Source organism: Amblyomma maculatum, chromosome 3, assembly GCF_055883805.1.
Source record: "Amblyomma maculatum isolate TAMU_Amacu chromosome 3, ASM5588380v1, whole genome shotgun sequence".
NCBI lineage: Eukaryota > Metazoa > Arthropoda > Arachnida > Ixodida > Ixodidae > Amblyomma > Amblyomma maculatum.
The window spans coordinates 174,030,901-174,051,343 of NC_139346.1; the positions used below are offsets into that span (position 1 = coordinate 174,030,901).

Sequence of the window (20,443 nt, forward strand, 5' to 3'; positions counted from 1 at the left end):
GCCAAATGCACTCCATCCCAATCCTATTTTTCTAGTTATTTCTCTTTCATGATCTGGATCCGTGGTTCCTAAGTAGACATATTCGCCTACCACTTCCAGTGCTTCTCTTTCATGATACTCATATCTTCCCAAGTTTTCTTGTTACCTTCACTATAATTGCAGTAGACAATTTCTTCTGAAAACAATTCTGCATTTATTTTTCAGATGACTGTCATTCAGAAGAATATTACTTAGTAGACAGTTTTCATTGTTATCTGATTCAAAAATTGTAAGAAAGTAGAAAGAAAAGTGGTTAGATGTTTTCAACTTTCTGGTATTTTTCAGTGAAATTGTGCCACTATCTCCAAAATAAAGCTGTTTTTATGAGGCAGCAAAAAAATATAGCTGAAAGGATTTGACAGCCATGATCATGAACCTTTCAGGTGTTCCACGCAATAAAACGAGCACATATCTATATTTCACATGTTAAAAATTTATTTGCCGTTTCATGTTGTAAGCTTGCCATTAATTTTCCTCAAAGTTTGTATTAGGCAAGGGAAATTGCACATTGCTACCAAGTAATTCAGCTGGAAGTGCGTATACATTCAGATCGTACACTTCGTACAAAAAAAAACCCAGAAATAGACCATAACGGCTGTTGCCGCGATAACGTCCGCTCATATCACAACGTTATATGTACAACCACTGCTGCACTGATACCAAAAAGAAGCCGAAATGTGTTAGCTAAACAAGGGCCATGGTGCAGGGACTCGGGCTACACTGTACGACTGTACTCAGGCCAAACCAAGGTCGACCCGACAGCCACAAGGGGGCCAGTTCATTTTCCGCCGCCACCGTACCGCCGCCTTGCCGCCGCTGCTCGGTCACGTGCCTGCAGTGGACTGTAGAGTGTTTTGCTTCAGGCACTATCGTTTCTTTGTGGTACTGTCAGTCCTGTTTTGCGCGGCAGAATACGATACTCAGATCATCGCCTCTCAGATTAGCGTGAACTAGTTCAGCCTCATGTGCGCCTCTCACAGCCAAAGTACACAGACACACTGCCTTATCCGGACAGCCCGGTCTGCTCGAGGTAGAAAACGGCAACGTTTCAGTCCCGTCGCACGTGTGTCCGACGAGGCGTCGGTGGCGGCGGGCCCCGATCCCAATGCGGGCAGCCGCTCACCGGCGGCTCAGTGCCTTGTTCAAACCACGGTGGTGCGAACAGTTGGCTCCTCTCCAGATAGTAGACCATGGCCACAACAGTTCAGCACCGTATCATCAACAAGGGTCGAGATCACACGAGTCTCCGACGGTTCGTCGGCCGACCGGTTCCTTATCCGGGCAGTCGGGTCTCCTGCAGGTCAACAACAGTTCAGCACTGTAGTATCAAGAAAGGTCGATGTGACTGGTGTGTCCGACGAGGCAAAGCCTGTAACGGCGGCACCCGGTTATGATGCAGGCGCCTGCCCAACGTACGTTAGCCATGTGAACACTACAGTTAATGCAAAAAAACTGCCAAGACTATGTGATGTCGTGGGCTGTCCTAACAGCCGAGCCGAGTCGCAGGACGGCAGTAGCATTGCTGGTGCTAGAGTGTTGTATCACAGAGTGCCGCTAGACGAACCCCGGCGGTCCGCTTGGTTATGTGCTGTGCCCTTACGAAAAACAAAAGGCAGGATATCTCAGTATGCGCAGGTGTGCTCGCTCCATTTTCTACCGGACGACTACGTGCGAGATGCATCCTTGTGCGAGTCGTTCGGCAATTCCTGGAAGCTTCGGAAGCTATCCAGATACGCCGTTCCATCAATACTACCGGGCAAAGAGGCAAATGGGCAGCCCCTGCCACTGCATCAAGATAGCAACAATTCTGTGAGCGTTCAACTACTGTTTCTTGAAATCTGATAACGATTTGTGGCCAAATGTTTGACGTGTGTTGCCACCATTCATAAACAGTTTTGTGACGTGAAGTTTGTTGCTCTTTTAGGATGTGGTCAAGGTCTCTACAGCTTGCCCGAAAAACATTGCTGCAACAGATAACAAACCCAACATGTGTGTTGCAAGCCTTGTAGATGTGTCCACGGTATGTACCAGGTGCTCTTTCTTTCACTGACCTTGTCGTGATGCACAATTTACTGCATGGGCTTTGCCTAGGAATACATTTTCGTGATTTATTTTTGCAAAGTTGTGAATAATGGGAATAGAGCGCAGTTGCTATATCCTGCAGGAACCCACAGCTACTGTGCAGAGCTTCGGAACACAGACATCCTCTTTTCGCACTGGGCGTAGTGTAGCTGTGCAGGTCTGTCTGCGTGGCAGGAACGCAGGTAAGCTTGAGTGCTTATATCAGTGGTATGGATGCGCATACGGTGTTTTGCTATGTATGCTTATTTTGTAATAAGGAAGTGGCTACTCACTGACATCCATCTAAGTGCAACCATACAGTTACAAATGTAAACTATACCGCTTTCTCAGAAACAATTCATCCCCCCAATCAGGACGGCTACAAATACAGCTTTCGTTTGTAGCCGAATGGCTGTGCTTAGGTGGGTGCCAGTTAGTAATAATTCCCTTATTACAAATTCTACCTCACCTTTAGGGTTTCCCTTAAACTTTGGCTTGTGCTTATTTTGTGTTTATATAGTTACACATGTAGGGCAGGCAGCTGCGAGGTTACTGTTCATAGTGAAGAACCGTTAATGCATGCTATAGAACACAAAAGACCTGCTTCGGTTTTTCTGTGACTGGCTTGGTGGTTCCATTTAACGCTTTGACATGCTATGCATGCAATTTTATCTACACAAAACTTCCATATTGTTCCGAGAGAGTGCTGCACAGAGCAGTTATTTCTTTGCTTCAGGTAAATTTTGAATCTTTCGTGTCTCAAATAAGGCTTTTTTTTTTTCCTTGCAGTGAATGCAATAAATAATGATGTATGAAACAGTGAGCAGTGTAATGTGTTGCCCGCCATTGTTATGCAGGTATATTTTTCTACAAGTAGCAACACATTTTTTTTCGTTTCTTTTTTTGCAGTTTAAAAGATGATCTTTTGACTTTTCCAACAATATTTTTCTTGCGTCACTTGAAAGCTCCATTCCCTAATTAACAAATACCCAGCTGCGCTACTGCAAAGCAGAGCAGCACAGTTTAAAACTTCTTTTTCTGCTGTAGTCATGGTTTTTAGTGGTATACGGCGTCTAAAAACACTGACATCGTGGACACTATATAAACTTAGTAGAGTAACTTTATTCACTTCTACGAACACGACAGCCACGCTGCCTAGGTTGCGTGCAGAGTGTAACATTAATTTAGATGCACAAATTTTGTTGAAACTATAATTTAGAGTGCTTAGATAGCGTTACATAAAATAAAATAAATAGCCTAAATAAACTTGGTGACATCTACCACAAATACTAACAGCAGTGCTGCAACTATACATATAGTGGAATGTTTGGTTCTGTGATTTCTTTCTGGAATGCATTTTAAAAGTGAATGAAGCGAGATCGAGAAATGAGTGTAGCTTTTTATTTTTTTTTCTTTATAAGAGGGAAAATATAGGCTGCCTCAAGTTGATATCAACATAACTGTCTTTGTGACGCTGTGGCGAAGTAATAAAATGCAGTATATTCACCTCAAACAGTGGAGGTAGCCATTATTTTAGCAGCGAAGAAACGATGCAGCATGATGCCGCCATCTGCTCAAACATGACATTCTTGACTAATTTAAAAGATGAATTCCTGCCTGAACGGTAAATTCTTCTACCGTTACAGCAATCAAATCAATTGCTGAGATCTATTAGAATATTCTTATATACTAGTCTCCGGCAGTAGACTGCCCCTTTAAACTTAACATGCACCTTTCAAATATACCTTATTTTCTAGCTCCTTGATGCGTTTACTTGGTAAGTTGCAGTGTTTGTGTTTCTCTTTCCATCAATTATGACACTTCGCACAAAATTTTGCTCATCCCCGCAAAATATTTACCGCTGGTATTTTACATTAAAATGCTAACAAATTCTCTTTTAAGCCCAAATACTTTGGTTAGGTGGGAAAATATTTACTTTTGATGGAAGCTACAAGTGGTGTAAAAATCAAGTAAATGAACAAAAAGGTCAAGGCAGGCAAAGTGGGATACACATGCATGTGCTCACACATTTGAATGTACATCAGCTGCCGTGCACCTTAGTGGCCGTTATCACGGCTTAACGGGATTGTATTTAAATGTAGGTGGGGATACTATCATCTAGTCTGTTTTACATTAACTGCTGCGCCGCATATTACATTTAGCATTAACTAATCCCATCTTGTTTGGTGCCATTTGTGTTGTCCTTACAGCCCTTCTTAGCCATTTTTTATTTTTTATTTCAGGAGTACAGGTGAACCTTATGCTGAAGGACACAAATTAGATGATGTGAGCTTCTGTTCAAGAGGTGCAACTCTAGTCAACACCTGGACATTCACGGAGAATGCAGCTGTATTCAGTGTCTCCTTACGCCAGTGTATGGCAAAAGTGATGACTGTGCCCTCACGTGTGCTCCAAATGACTCATAACGGACAACAAACGAGGCACTGGATGGCAGATAAGTATAGTTAGCTGTCTGGAAGGAAGATGTAGAATTTTAGACATCTCCGAGTTTCGATGTTTTTCTTGTGTAGAAGACGGCCTCATTAAACAGTAAGCTGTTTTAGAAACCCGTGTGCCTGCTGCAAATGCTACTTGATGACTACACGTGGTAAGACCTTTGTATGATTTGCATTGAGGAAAAAGGTCTCAAGAAGCTTGCAAAACATTGATTATAGCTCATGGTTTTGTTTATACCTTGTGGGCAGTTTTTTTTTTTTTGTTCATATATGTTAACAATGCTAATCATTTGTATGTCAACTTACGTAAAGCAGTTTGATAGGGTACATCATCGTACCGTAAGGTTTAGACTCCCCAAAGAACATCTCATTTTGCAGAGCTAACATTTTTCAGCTGAGGCACACAAACGATAGCTGCCTTATGCTACCACCATTGCAGATGATGATTGCAACTTTGGATGTCTGTGCTGTTCGTTCCATGAGATGTCGAAGTAGTTTTCATTCAGCCTGCCTGTTTTTATTTCTTTTGTTAGTGCTGCAACGACTGTGATTTAACTCATTTATTTGGCAAGTGAAAACATGCACTTTTTAGCATACAGTATTATATTTCGTTGTTTACAATAGCTGGATGCCAGTACCCGTGATACGCAGTACTTGACCTTGAAAAGAAACTTGCCGCAACAATGAAACATGCCTAAAAAAGATGCCTAAGCGCTACTCAAGAGACGTATGTAATGCCACCATGGCTTTGGAATTCGGTTGGTGACCCTAAGATTGCTCGTTTAATCCTGGCTATGGTGTGCATAATTCCATGGAGATAAAATACAGACAACCTTAATCAGAGTGATGTCAGCGCATGATAAAAAAAAAAAACTCTACATGGGCTAAAATAATCCAGAGGCCTCACTATGTCTCTTTTTCCCACATTTCAGGACATTAGGGCCACAGTTGATAATTTGCAACCCTCATGCATAAGAAAAAGTTTGCCTAATAAGCTAAGTTGCTTGATGTATTGACTGGTTGTCCTGTAACAACTGGCACGTCCAATGTTTTTGTTGCAGCTCATTCAGTTCATTTAGACCTGTGTTGGTTTAAAGAACTTGAATTTATCTACAAAAGGGGTAGAGCGGTTGAACAGGGCACTGTACAGTCTTCCCCTGCTGCAGCAGTAGCCGCTTGGGGCAGCCGAATGACACAGCTGCCCAGAGTAAAAAAGGTTCAACATCCACCCTTCTTGCAGAGCCCCCGAAGCAAAGACAAAGCTATTAAGTATCTTCCACTCAGGAAATTAGTCAGTGTGAATGGAATGTCGTCTTTAGGGTCCTCGTAAGTGTGTGTGAGGGGCCTGGAGTTTATCGCTGCCTCTACCCCAGCCAAGATGGTTGACAACTTAATAGTGTCTAGGTGCTGAGATCAGATTGTTTTTCTCGGTGAGCTTTTGATACTATGAGCTAGCCTCTCGTAGAACCCGCCCCACCACGGTGTGTGCTCAACAATTGATTTCTGTTCAATGCCTGAATTGGCAAAATGGTTCTAAGTGTCAAGGTGCCACAGAAGCTTTCAGAAAATGCCCATATCTTTAAAGGCTTGGCTAAGCGAACTAACGTCTGAGTAAATAATTTGGCACAAGCCTGTTCGCCGCACAAACTGTCAGAAACGCCTGGATTAGTCGTTCTGTACTCATGTCTGCAACAAGTTCTGTAGAGTTCTATATGCATGGCCCACATTACAGCACATGTAAGCAGCACAATATATGACTTCAGCATTCATCGGCCTCTTTCATCATGAAGGATCCGGCGAAGTCAAGGCCCATGGCCTGGAACGGGTCCAATTAGAATGTTCGGTAAGGTGGAAGGAGCCCGTTGGGGGCAACGAAATGTGAACCACTATGCTGATTACACACCACACATGATCTCACCACATTTTTCACCATCTGGTGGCTGCTTGGAATAGCTGTCGATGAGCTTGGTGCACCAGCTGATTTGTGTATTGATGTTGCTTGGGAAGCATAGTCGGGTGCCGTTCGTTGAGCATTGTATTCGCTGAGCAGATCCACCCTTGAATCGTCAGTAGGCCATTTTCATCTGTTCACTGAGTAAATTCTTTCAAGGCTGAGTGGTTTGAGACATGGTTGTGTGTTCTAGTTCTTCAGAAAATGCTGACTTCTGAGACCTTTTCACTGAAAACTTTTTTGCATGTTTAATTTCTTCAGGAGTCAAAGGGCCTGAGGTCTCTTCAGCAGTCACAACCAGAAAATTTACCTTTGCACTCAATTCACTCTAGTTGCAGAGCTGTATTTTTTCAGATCCAGCAAGTAGTCATCTTGATCGGAGGTGGAATTTAAAACACCGACGTCCTTTTCTGTTCAAGTTCTTCAGCTGTGAAATTGCCAGTCTTGGTTTGACCATTTCATGGCTGCTCCTCTAATCCATGGCGGCCCGCTCCACCAGAACTTGCTGGATTTCAATTGCGTGCTTGTCGATTCCTTGGTCATGAGGTCAGCAGGGTTCATTTTCTCTGGGCAGGGCTTCCATGTCGTGCTTTCTGTGTTTTGCTGAATTTCAGTGATACGGTTTCTGACTAATTTTTTCCGCCTTGCCGAATCCCCATGGATCCAGCTCAGAGTGATCATGGAGTCTGTTCACAGATACACGCTGTTGATCTCGACTTCGAGATTGGACTTAAAGCATTGTAAAATTCGCGACGCCTGCAATGCAGCCATCAGCTCCAGCCTTGCAAATACGGTAGGTTTTGCTGAAGCCATGCGGTATTTTGACATTACAAAGGTGGATGTGCACTGCCCAGTACTGCTTTCAGTGCAAAGGTTGGCCACGACACCTTTGTGCTGGCACCTGCAAACATATGCAGCGTCCTGCACTTCAGGCCTCCTGCGATGTTTGCATCATTGGTACGGGGAACCTGCAGATTAAGTGGTGTAAGATCTTGATACAATTTGAACCCACTTCTCCAGTATATAAGCTGGCAGCTGTTCGTGCCATGAAAGGTTCTCCTTCAAGATCTCCTGGAATATTGCCTTGTATGGCAATAATAATCCAAGAGGGTCGTACAGTCATGCCATTGTTTGTAGTACGAAGTGCTTTCTGTTGATCCTTTCCTTGGAAAATTCTATCCATGGGGTCTAAGGAAACGGTGACAACGTCTTCATTTGCTTGCCATGTGAAACCAAGCACCTTTAACAAGTTCGTTGGCTGACCTAACGGCCACTCGTTCGGACAACTTTCTGAGAAAATTAACTTCACCTTTTCGCTGTTTGGTTCCTATTCATGCTAGTCCATTGACACTGCTTCAAAAAATGCCACTTGCCTGCTCGTAAATTTCTGTGGCTTCCTCATCGTCGGCAGCGCCACACAGCAAATGATCGAAGTAAATGCTTCCCTTGAGGAACTCCGATGGGGGTATTCGCCTTTGGCACTTTCAAAGTGACGTCAAAGCGTCATCGCCAAAAGACATTCTCTATGGTTTTGAGGATTGGTTTGTCGACATCGGAACCGCTTTCATACCACAAAAACCACAATGAATCTCTGTCCTCTAGTGCCACCCGCACTTGTAGAAATGCCCTCTCCACTTCAGCCACTAGCGCTGTTCGATGACATCAGCAATTGAACAGCCAAACAAGTTCTGAATATAGGTTTGGTCCGCACTTTAAATTTCCATTAAAAGATTTTGCTCCCGATCCATGAGGCGGTACATTGTAGACAATTCTCAGCTTTGTTGCGCTGCTGCTTGCAGGAAGTGCGGGTTGGTGGGGCATGTAGCAAACTTGCTGATCGTCGTTACAAGCCTCAGTGGGCACGAGCTCCGCCTATGCCTTCAGCCACCAAGCTTTGCACTTTGCCATCATGCTCCCTTATTAGAGTAAGCATTGTGCTCGGTTTTTTTATGAATAGACAAAATCTTCGTTCTATTACTGTTCGATTATCTGAAAGATCTACTTGTTCCTTCCAAGGAAACCTCACTTCACTTTGCCAGTCCACCAATTTTACTGTCTTAATAAAGCGTTACCACAGATACGTGTCAGAGGTATCTGCCAGTGTATTGGAGACACTAATGCCTTATGCCTTCTAACTCTCTGAAAAGTCTCAAAATAGTCTCAATTTTTTGGTCTGCAACTGTTTTTCTCAATATGACTGCATGGGCTCAAGTCACCTCTTGTGCAAGGGAATGAAGTCTGCCTTTACACTGCTCAGCCAAACACTGTTTCAAGTGCCATTAGCCTATCGTCGAGTTTCGTAACTTCACCAGTCAAAAACTCCCAAATGTGGTCAGAGCCCACCAGCGCGCCAATTACTGCCATGCTGGGATGATGGCATTCGTCACCCAGTGGCAACGAATATTTGCCAGAGCCTACATTACTCGCTCATTTGGACAAGGAGTGACCTGTTTGCGTACAGTAGGTGTCTCCAGGGCCTCAACAGTTGTAGGATCGTCTTTTCGCAATAGACATTCCTCGACACGCCAGAATATGCGCTGCTTTTATTTTCCTCCGAAAACTCCAAACAACAATATCTTTGTGTTGAATAGTTTGCACCCGAGTTTTCTGGAGCAGTTTTTTTGCAGTGAATGTTCTCTGACTGCCACTATCAAAGAGAACCCGAGAAACCTTTCTTGGCCCCACTGCGGTGGTGCAGTGGTTAGGACGCTTGACTGCTGTGCCCCAGGATGCGGGATCGAATCCCGGGTGTGTTGGCTGCTTTTCGATGGAGATGAAAAGCAGGGTGCTCATGTACTGTAGGATGTCAGCGCATGTTGAAGAGCCTCAGGTGGTTGAAGTTTTTGATGCCCTTCGCAGCGGTGTCTCTGATAGCACGAGTCGCTTTGGGACGTTAAACCCCATTGAACCAAACTAAAACCAAACCAACACCAAACCAAAACCTTTCTTGCTTTACTTCTCTTGTTCAGGGCTGTCACATTAGGCATTAGAACAATGTGGTTAGTGTGGTCCTCTCCTGCTTTTGAAGCATGCACGTTTACTGACTGCGCCCCTTCTTCGGCCAACCATCTTGTTGACAGCAGGGTGGCATATTGCTATCGTTTGTCTGTGTTTGCACTTCTTAAAACTGATGCGAACTCTGCATTGTCTTGAACGATGTTCATTCTTCGTGCACCGAAATCATCTTCCTTTCGCTACAGGGATTGCTTTTGTTTCCTGATATCCTTAATGCGCACTAGTGGCTGTCATGCCCTTTCGGGTCACAAAACACGCATTCCATGCAAAATGTTGCAGCATTCAGGGCTGAGGCTGAAGAAGAGTGAACGTTCCTTCATTCATTTCATGCCTCGTGCTCATCAAAAGGAGGAGGTTTGCCATGCATTTCTTTGAGTCTATCTTCCAGCAATCTCTCGCATCTCTGCAACTTAAAGCGGAAAAACCTCACAAAAATTGCAGAGGTGTCATCTGGGTTGCGTCTGATGCTGAGCTTGTTGACCCCTAGTCATTGCTCACTGTTGACGTCGTTGCCTTTTGAGTCTCGGTGTATTTGTGGTGATGATCCAGGACAAACTTTTTTGGCAGACCATAGAGAAGGACAGGATACAGCATCATCTGGTAGCCATCTTCCTTGATTTCCAGCGCCTTTAGTCCCGACATGTGAACCTGTACCTCATTATAAAGCCGCCACAGGGCTGGCACATTCTTTACGAAGAACACAGGTTTCACATCAATTAGGCCTTCAGTGTGACCTTGAATCAGTACTTCCCGATTCCTAAAACATTGCAAGATATTGATCGCATCGCTCTAGCAGTCACCTGATGCTTGCAGTCCGGCAGTGGCTGTCTTGGCCTCCGTCATGAGCAGTGTCTATAGGTAAATTTTTAGGTGTCTTTAGGGACATCCCTGCTTTGGGGCCTGTCGGACAGCAACTGGTTTCGATGTGCCGCCAATGAGGTTGGCCACCACTGTGTTGCCGGTGTACGGCGGTCCAGCAGGTTCGTCCACTCCTGTGGCATGCCCATTTCCTTCATTCGATGTGGCAAAGGTTCATGGGGGACACTGTCGTATGCCTTTGCTACGTCCAGAAAGCATCCAACAAGTCCCCGTGACTCCTGCCATGCGATTTTGATGCACTGGGTCAGGGTGAACATGTTGTCGTCTAGTCGTCGACCATGTCAGAATCCAGACAATATTTCAGTGAGATGACCATACGTTTCAGCCCAGGTGAGCATCCATTTTTTCAGTATGTGGGCGAAAAGGCGGTACAGCACACTCGTTACTGTGATCGGCCTGTAATCTCAGAGAAGACCTCGGTTGTTTCCCTTCTTTGCTATGGGAGACACTCGTCATTGAAGCCAACTGGCAAGTGTAGCGTCACCTGAGATGATGTCAGTATAGATTCTGGCGAGTTGGTCTTGTGCCTGTGTTTCCAGACATTTGACCAAGCCAGCGGAAATGTGGTCCAGGCGCGGTTGATATGTCGGCTGGTCGTAAACCTTTTCCAGGTGGCGTGTCAGAAGTTGGGAGAGGTCGGTGGCTGGCAATTCTGTAGCCTCGTTCCTGATATCATATTGCGGTGGCTTGTGGTCAAGTGCCTCCACATACTTCCAATCTGCCGGCTACCGTCGTGACCTGCACTCATGATTGCTTGTAGTTGCCAATGGTTGCACTGTGCGATTTTCTTTGTACAACTTTTGGCATATGGTGCTTGCAGCGGAGATATTCTTCCCATGCTGGGCGGCAGTCTTTGGCCGGGTAAAGTCTGAGCTGCCTACGGTGTGGCAGCTCGCCTCGCTCCCAGTGCCTGGATCACCTCTTGGTCCCACCACAGCTTCTTTTGCGTGCCACCCCTTGAGCTGGTGCGCACTTCGCGCTGGCGCATGATGCGTTTCAGCTGTGTGACGTAAGCATCGTACGTTGTGGCTTGTGTGCGCTTCTCGCTCTGCTTGAATTGCTTGTCCAAAGCTTCGTAGGATGTTGCCGGCAGGTATCGACGGGCTGGGTCACGGTGCTCTGTACATCTTCTGTGCCAAGAGGAGGATGAGAACGATAGTCGGAGGCTGTAGCGTTCGTCTTCGTCAATGTGGACCTGCATTACGTGTGCTGCCAGTTTCGGGGACATTAGTGCATACTCTATTGCGGTGCTGCTGTTGCGGGCGCACTAGGTGAATTCACCTTCACAGTCAGCTCTAAGGTTGGCTATTTCCAGACAAAGTGCCTGCGCACATCTGATCAGTAGCTCACCGTTCTGGTCCTGGTATCCATAGGTGGGTTGTATATGTCCGTTAAAGTCTCCCATCAAGAGTACTTTGTGCTGTGGGGCCCATCGCTTTACGTCTTCGATGATGCACTCCAGGACTGTCATTGGCTTCGTGTTGCGTGCAACCGTGAGGTACACGACAGCTACAAGTAAAGGAATGCAAACGATGCTTCCGAATGTTATTAAAAGTGCCTTAGCGCCATCTGTTGGACACGGATAAAATCACAGCTTGTGGACTGCCGCGGGAGGTGACTGAACACAGCGCATGTGAGAGAAACGGCCGGTCGGCGCATCGTAAAAGCTGCACAATGATTTAACGGCAAAATTGGCAGTGAACGACTGTACTTATCCTCCTAAGTATAAGTCTACAAAATGATGCCGACTGGCTTCAGTAATGTAGCCAGTATTGGTAGAAACCGTTCATCTGCATGCCTGTCCTTTGCATTGAAATACAGAGCATCTTTACAGAAAGCAGGAACTGTTCCGTTTTGTTAAGGTATCGTCTCAAACCCACAGAGCGAGGCACCTGTTGAGAGTCCCGAATTACGAACCTGCATGTGTCGAAGTTCTTAAATGTTGCATATGCAATAATTTTGGGAGGTTGTGACAGAGCATATTCACGCGCAAGATTTGATCACTCGAGCTGCAAATGCAAGCGAGGTGGTTCCAGAGGCCAAAATGGGCCCAGGCTGGATCACCGCATCTGATCAAACTCGTTAATTTCTATCTGCAATACGCCTTGGATGCTTTTGTGCCATAAAAACTCAACATACAACGGTTATACTACTGTATTCACGGTGCTATCTCATTGCTACCACACATGCGTTGCCGCTAACATGCGAACATGGTGAAGCAATGCTATGGCTGTGCGCTGCAGTTTTCTTGTGTAGACAAGCAGGAAAACTGATACAGGCCTTTGCGTGGTTGGTATGTGGTTGAGAAAATTCTGCGAGCATGCCTACTGGTGTACAACACAGTCACTGAATGATAAACACACTACGACGGCCATGCTGTTAAGCTGACCGCTTCAAGCACATTACTCACTTGGTGCGTTCATACTTTGCTCTAAATTTTTTCAGTGCACGACAGTTTTCTTTTCTGCGCAGGTTGCAATTTGTAATTATTGATAGGATATAACGAATAGTCTCAACGACTTGGTGCCACGAAAAAAGAATGAGATGCTGCCAACGTCCCCCTACGATCTCTGACTCTCTGTCATCAATTTTGATGAGAGAGGAGACCAACTCAAGTGCCAGATCTTATGCAGGACCAAGTGGCGAACCGGCTATGGGGCCACGACTGACCATCCGCTGACAGGAGGCAGGACACAGGGCCGGGGGTGCAAGTACAATGATTTAATTACTCGAGGGAATCAGCGAAACTGCTTCATTTAATTTCGTAGTAGGTGGCACTAGATAGACAGCAGAAATTTTAGCATTTGTGCACATCATCCTGTATTGCAAGTGAAAGGAAATACAATGCAAGGCACTCTAGAAGGTAGGAATAAAGGAGAGTGCTTGCATAAATTGGGAGTGGTAAGTGCTCAGCTGTTCGTGGTAGTAGGGAACCGATCCGAAGTGACCATAGGGCCACTCATCTAGGCTCCCCGAAGCAATTCCTCACTGGCTCAGACCAATGCCTCCTCTGTTTTTACAATTCCAGCCTAATCACCCACTTTGCAGTGTGAGTCGCCGGTACACCTCACTTCAGTTAGTTGCCGTGCTAACCTTAGGGGCAACTGCTTATGTCCAGGCGCACGGCATTGGCGATTCTAGTGATCGCTTGCTCCTATTCGTGCACCACGCGTCTGCCAAATTCTTGCTTTATACCCATTCCAGTGTAGCTCCCGCTTTACCCGTGGCGTGCAGCGTTTTCAAAGTCTAATCGGCTGGAGGGGCAGCTTTGCTTGCTGTTAGCAGAGGTGGCTGCGGCGTTCACTCCGCCATCACTTGAGCATCGCAGCTAACATACTTGAGGCATTGGTTCAAGTGTTATTTTCGCTTATTGCTGTTCCTTGAAAGACAAATAGAGTGTTGTAAGTTGTTACATGTGTTTGTTTCGCTCACAAAAGCGTCTCGCTTATGTAGTTCTTGCTTTGCGTCTCGCTGGTTCTGCATTTGTCTGCATCTTTGCCTCTTCTTTGTCTGCGTCTAACTTGTGCTGTTATTTATTTGCATATGTTATGAACCAACTAGCTCAACCTAACCACAAATGAATCCTCTCAGCACAGCACTTACAAGAGAGATGCCACGCCAACAACTTAATTGGCAGGCAGTAAGTGCTTTGGCATCAGCTGCAGCGGCATGCAGTGGAGAATGGAGTTCACTTTGCACTTCCTAAAGTAATTGTAGCTGTAGGCTACCACGGGCAGATAAAAATCTTTGTCGCCGTAATGCTGACAGTTTACCATAGCAAAAGTAGAGCTGTGACTCGAAAACTATTGATACTTGGTAGTTTCTAAGAATGCCTGCTCAGGGAAGATTTACCATGCCTTTTTTATTTCATTTTCCTACTTTTCTTAGCAAACTCTTATTGCTAACCACCTTTACCCTCTGGTACCATATTTCTGCCTGGTAGTTTCAGTTCCTTTGCCGAAATGTGTAGTCTTATAGTTAAAAGGCATATATGATCCCAACAAGCCTCCTGAGCCTTTGATAGTGATGCCAGTGCCGCTGCACACCGCTATCAGTGCCTCTCCTTAACCCTTTGTGAGACATCAAGTGTGAAGGCTGGGCTATGGCTTGAATGATTAGACAGGGCACAAACGTGTAATAAAATGAGTTCACAAAGGCTACAAAGGCACGCAGAGCGCAGCTTCAACACCCGACTGCTTCGCTTGGCGGCTGGCGGCTCATTCGCTGGCTGGCTGAGGCTCGCCACAAATGCAGGACTGCAGGCCTTCAGCCGACGGACTGCTATTGCCATCTGCTGGCAAGCAGGGTTGGGGCGACAGCCACCTCACACATGTGAGCAATGTGCGCCAGCAGTTAGAAGCAGGATTCTCATTCTTATCAGCTTTTTATGAAACATGCAAAATTTGATCTCTCTGGATGGAATTAACAGTTTTCAAAATAGAAGTGGGACATATGAGTCCAACTGCCCATGAGTGCATTTGAAAAAGTGCGATATGTGCATGTGCGTCCCATTGACCGATGAAAGACATCCGCTTAAAAAAGGAAAAGTTTTATTTTATGATGTAAAATTGCTTTGGGCAGAAAAACAACAAAGGACATAAAATACAAAAGCCCACTTAAGACAAAAATTCTATAGAATGTCATTCTATATCCACTCACTGGCACATTAGAAGAACAAACATGAGCATGCCTGCCGCTGTCTACTTTCCATTGTTGAAAAGGAAGAAGCAAGTTGCGCAAAGGGGCACATCGCAGGCTGTGCAGGTTAACAGAGTTCTTATTTCTTTCGTTTCTGTAGAACACCACTTCCATCTTCTTTGGTTTGCATTTGGAACTGAGTGGTGGGTAGCACCAAAGTATCTAACCTCCTAAGGAACGCCAATCATCTTCTCTCCGGACTCTCTTCCGCATTTCTTGTGCGGGAATGGGAGCGATATATTTTTCTCTCTGAAGGTTCCCCCAGCGATTAGTTCTCTGCCAAGAACCTACCGAAGCCACAAATACTCCGATGGTGTAATATGAGAGTACTGAATGAATTCATTCGTAACTGCAGCACCCAACCAATAATAGAACAACCAGTGCCATTCTTTCTTGGGCTTCCTGTTACACACATACATTTCGCTTCCGGTCGAAACGGTTCACTCCTCCCATGTACTTGTAGTCATCAAAGACCACTTTTCAAAAAGACACAAGACACGCCTATCTTAGACCCATTCGCTAGTGTCCGATTCACTTCAGCTATCTCGCAGGGGTCATGAAATTTGAAGATCATGGTGACAGTTCTGTTGTCTCTTCATTGATATGCCCTTTGGCCCTCCAAACATTATGTCCCCTCTTTAGCTGCTGGTTGTACTTTATTTCAGGGGGTATGTCCTTTCTTTTCTTGTGAACAATACCAGCAGCCAGGATCTTTTCTCAGGCAGTTTTTCCATTAGTCTTATAGTGGTGAAAAAAGTGTCAAAATAGAGTGTCCTTTTCCAATTAACTGCTGAGTGATAGAACAACATGCTCTCCTAGGGTCAGGTTGACCTCTCATTCAATAGGTTTTCCTTCATAAATCTGAAATTCGCGCAGATAGTTGGTTGCAGAATCAGTGCGACACCAGGCCTTGTAGCCCCTAACGGCTTCATGGCCGCATACTGCTTCAATGCTGATCGACCATTGAAGCGAACCATCGACTCGCCGATATCCTGGTGGTTTCAGGGCTTGTATTGAGTATGGAAGCACTCATTTAGAGTGTTCAAACTTTGGCAAGTCTATCAAAACCTTCTTCATCACAGCACTTGATTTTCTCGTTTTCCATAAGGTGCAAAGAGTTCAGTATGGCCTGGAACCGTTTGAATGTCATGATGTTGGAGATTTCAGCAACGTTGAATTCATCACTGCTCCTGTAGAGGTAAATATGATGCATGGAATTCATACTCATGAGGAGCAAGATGGCGAAATATGCTCTCAGCTCTTCTTTCGCTATGTCATGCCAACCTTTTTTTGATATTTGCGATGCAAAGTGATTCATCTCTAGTACTATTATTTCAAGTACTTCATTGTCGAAGTATAAACTGAACACCTGTAATGGCTTGCAGGAATCGGGCATATTTTCAGAATACACTGACTTGGTTGTCACTTCGTGTTTCACAACAGTAGATGATTCTCCAGAAAGTAGCGGCATCGGCGTCACCTTTAATGGCTTGCAAGATTGTCTTGGTTGTCACTTCATGTTTCACAACAGTCGGCGTCACCTGTAATGGCTTGCAAGATTGTCTTGGTTGTCACTTCGTGTTTCACAACAGTTGGTGATTGTCCAGAGAGCAGCGGCATTGGTGTCACCTGTAATGGCTTGCAAGATTGGCTTGGTTGTCACTTCGTGTTTCACAACAGTTGGTGATTGTCCAGAGAGCAGCGGCATCACCTGTAACGGCTTGCAAGATTGGCTTGGTTGTCACTTCGTGTTTCACAACAGTTGGTGATTGTCCAGTGAGCAGCGGTATCAGCGTCACCTGTAATGGCTTGCAAGATTGGCTTGGTTGTCACTTTGTGTTTCATAACAGTTTGTGATCATCCAGAGAGCAGTGACATCGGCGTCACCTGTAATGGCTTGCAAGATTGGCTTGGTTGTCACTTCGTATTTCACAACAGTTGGTGATTGTCCAGAGAGCAGCGGCATCGGCGTCAGCCTCTGTACACTTGTCGAGTGGCGTATTTTGGGTTGAACCCTGTGTAATAACCCGATAGTCCCAATAATGCCCAAACTTGGCGTTTAGTGGTTGGTCTTATCCAGCGCCTTGGATCCTATCCAGTGTGTGCTTCATTGGGCTTAGGTTGTCTCATCCAATCATGTATCCGAGGAAATTGATGGCCTCAATTGATGGTCTGTGATTTGCGATGCATCACGTTTTGGTGTATTTACTGTTCCATGTTTTATTTTATTCCACCTTGGGTTGCATTGTATGTTAATGTATAATATTTCTTATTTTTTTCAGCTTTTGCTACTTGCACTGCTTTTTGTATTAGTGAACATTCCTTTTTATTTTCTTCCCTACTTTCTGTACTGCCATACCAGGGGCTTTACCTTGTATAAAAATGTAAAATAAATGTAGAATGTTGCTGTCTTCGATTATTGACATAACAGGGAAAATAGTTCTTTTCGACATCTTTTTCCACTTCCCTGACACAAAAAGAAAGTGGAAGCCGTCGTAAATGTACCACTTCTTCACCGGAGATGCAAATGTGTTGTTTTGGAAGCACTTCATTGCATTTGTGCCATGATATTGACCGCTACTAAAATCACCTTTAAGAATTGGTATGTTTTTGGTAACAGTGCAAATAACCTTCCTTCTTCGAGCTTTCCATAGCTGTTTGCTAGGCCTTGTGTCATTTGAGCCATGGTAGCAGGGTTTTCAAGCATTAGTGCATAAAAATTAGTTATAAAAACAACTTTTAAGTCAGAAGTTCAGTGCTGGCAGGGATATGTTTGAATAAAGTGTGCTGGCAGGCTGTTTTCTTTTAATTGAAAAACATGCAAGCATTTGCGGTCAGTAACAATTCACATTGTTTCTAGTGTTCACTGCACGACTGCATGAAATACTACACAAATCTCAGTATCAATGTTCTGCATGGAGGCTGGTCCATTTCTTAATCATTTCATAGCAGAGCAGGAATGATCGTGCAGTGTTTAAGTATGTCATGGAATTAAAATGCATATTTTTGGCCTTTTTTATTTTTAACTTGGGACTCTGATGGAGACTTGCCATTTAACAGCCAATGTGTTGATATTGTTGGTAGCTGATGCACAGATATGCTTAAAAAGTCAATCTTTGAAAGCAGTTGCTAAACCCTTGGTACATAGCAGGAGCCTTTTAATCTAATCTAGTTCACATTGGCGGACATTTTGTGCCAAATGGCAGATTCTTCTGCATGCTGTAATAAAATGTAGCTTTTGCACGAACCCAGGACTGAAAGGTAATTGAGAAACTTCATATTTGGTTGTGTGCACACGAGTTACTGTGGCAACAGAACTGCATTATTATATCACGTAATTTGCAAGTGCCTGGAGCATTGAGCTTTGGCAACAGAACTGCATTAGCGCTAGCTATTATATCACACAATTTGCAAGTGCCTGGAGCATCGTTGGAGCTTTTCCTTGCAGTATTTATTTTTTAACTGAAGCAATCTCGCATTCTCCTGAAGCACGCCTTGAACACTTTCAAGTATGACAAACTTAAAGCATTGCGAAAAATTTTCTTCCGGAGCCCTGTCAAAGCAAAAGGCTTTTGTCAATTAAGCATTCAGCTGCTAAAGGGAACGTGCGATCACATGGCCTGCACAATTAGCAAGGCGCCGCCGTCGACAACTGGCGAGAATGGGTGGCACTATGTGCGCTAATGTGCTGAGAAGAAAATATTGCTGTAAAAATTACTCCACTGATTACTGTTCAGATATTGGAACATTTATGAGCCCATCGTGGAGCTCAGTACAGTAGAACCATGAGCTAGTAGACCTTTCGCAACAGAATGACATTTGAGCGGAAATCCCCTTTTAATGCTGCTCTTGAGGCATTGCAAGGGAATATATAAAGGATAGTGCTGCTTGCATTGTAGCTTAAGGTTCCGCTTCTCGTTTGTTTTATGAGCTTTCTCATTGTTTCACCAGCATCAGTTCATGACTGAGGAGTGTACAAGCTGCTTCGTTTACCTTCGACAACAACCACTAATGTCCATTGGTGACTTTTTCTGAGTTCAAATTTTTGAAGAAAAGTAAAAAAAAAAGTAAAAGTGGAGACTTTAGGCTTTAGGTTCATGGCTATTATTTTTACATACTGTGCGCACATTTTTTCTCCATTTAATAGCTCTCGCAAGACGTATCTTTGTAACACGACCCTTGTCAAAATATTTATGCCAGCAAACTGCTTGTATAATGCAGCAAGCACGATGTCGTGGACCACTTCTTAGTTCACGTCATCGCCACAGTGTGGCATTGATTTCATGAAAATCGTGAAGAATGCAATAAACTTATTGCTGTGGCATGACTATTTCTTTAACATGACAAATATTTTTGGGATAGGCCGAAGTCTAACTGGAGTATATATGAGCTATAGTGGCGTGCCTCGATAAGGTTAGGATTTGAAAAAATTCTGCGTGAGCCTTAGTGAATGTGAAAGCATGCTGCCTCACACTTACACCATGAATACAATAAAAACAGTGTACATCATCTCATTCGGTGACAGCTTGCTACCAGTTGAGCTTAAATGAAAAAAATGCTGTCTCCACTGTAAACGACAGTAAGTGTAAACACAAAAAGCATTTCTTCTAGTCGCATCAAAACGGTTACTTTCCACGGCGACATTATCACATTCGTGAGTGGCCGTATAATCCTGGCATCGTTGCCAAAGTCGAGCAGTCTTCTTCTCGGGCAAATAACTCCCAAAGCTATCTACTGCTATAACACTTCCTAGCTCTCCCGCCATCGGGCTCCATTGCTCAGCTTAAGCATTTCTGATGGCGAGCTCACTGAAATGCCGAGTGACACAGAAGCACACCAACCCTTGACTTGACACTGTTCCAAAAATTTACTCAGCCAAACTGGACTTCTGTTGAGCACTAACAGGAGTGATGAATCAAAAACACCACATGTGGCTCCTTATACTAGAGTGAGCATATGAGGTTCATTTGCGGCCCCAGACAGACATTAAACAATGTACCATCACATCAAAATTGCCAGTTACGCCCCACAATGAAAATATCGGTGGCATGCTAATGATGTGCATAAAACTTTACTCCACACTAATTCGCATGTGCATCATTGGCAGGGTCACTTAATTAGAATTTGCATTGCTGCAACCAATACAGCAGTTCACCTTTCCATGATGTAAAGAAGTAGTCCTGAAAAAAGTAAGAAAAATCATAGCCACCAGTGTAGGAATAAAAGCACGCATGTGTAAGCATACAGCTACTCTTAAAAAAAAAACTCAGCGCTGTGCAGAGATTTCTTGTGCCGTGACCTTAAGTTCATAAACAACATTGTTGAGTAGCAGAACAGTTTTCCT

General features: G+C 44.5%; 1 protein-coding gene across 1 annotated transcript; it reads left to right on the plus strand.

Annotated features, from left to right (window-relative positions):
* Positions 1–616: 616 nt before the first annotated feature.
* LOC146196988 (uncharacterized) lies at positions 617–18,045 on the plus strand. The gene is made up of 4 exons (XM_084598706.1): positions 617–1,848; positions 1,964–2,059; positions 2,204–2,303; positions 4,344–18,045. Exons 1-4 carry the CDS (start codon positions 1,003–1,005, stop codon positions 4,379–4,381), a joined length of 1,080 nt encoding a protein of 359 aa, XP_084454832.1. The 5' UTR covers positions 617–1,002; the 3' UTR covers positions 4,382–18,045.
* Positions 18,046–20,443: the final 2,398 nt, after the last annotated feature.

Coding starts and splice junctions, on each gene's coding strand:
- LOC146196988 (XM_084598706.1), top strand. CDS start 1,003: ATGTGCGCCTCTCACAGCCAAAGTACACAGACACACTGCCTTATCCGG. Junction 2,060..2,203: donor GCCTTGTAGATGTGTCCACG/GTATGTACCAGG, acceptor TATATCCTGCAG/GAACCCACAGCTACTGTGCA. Junction 2,304..4,343: donor TCTGCGTGGCAGGAACGCAG/GTAAGCTTGAGT, acceptor TTTTTATTTCAG/GAGTACAGGTGAACCTTATG.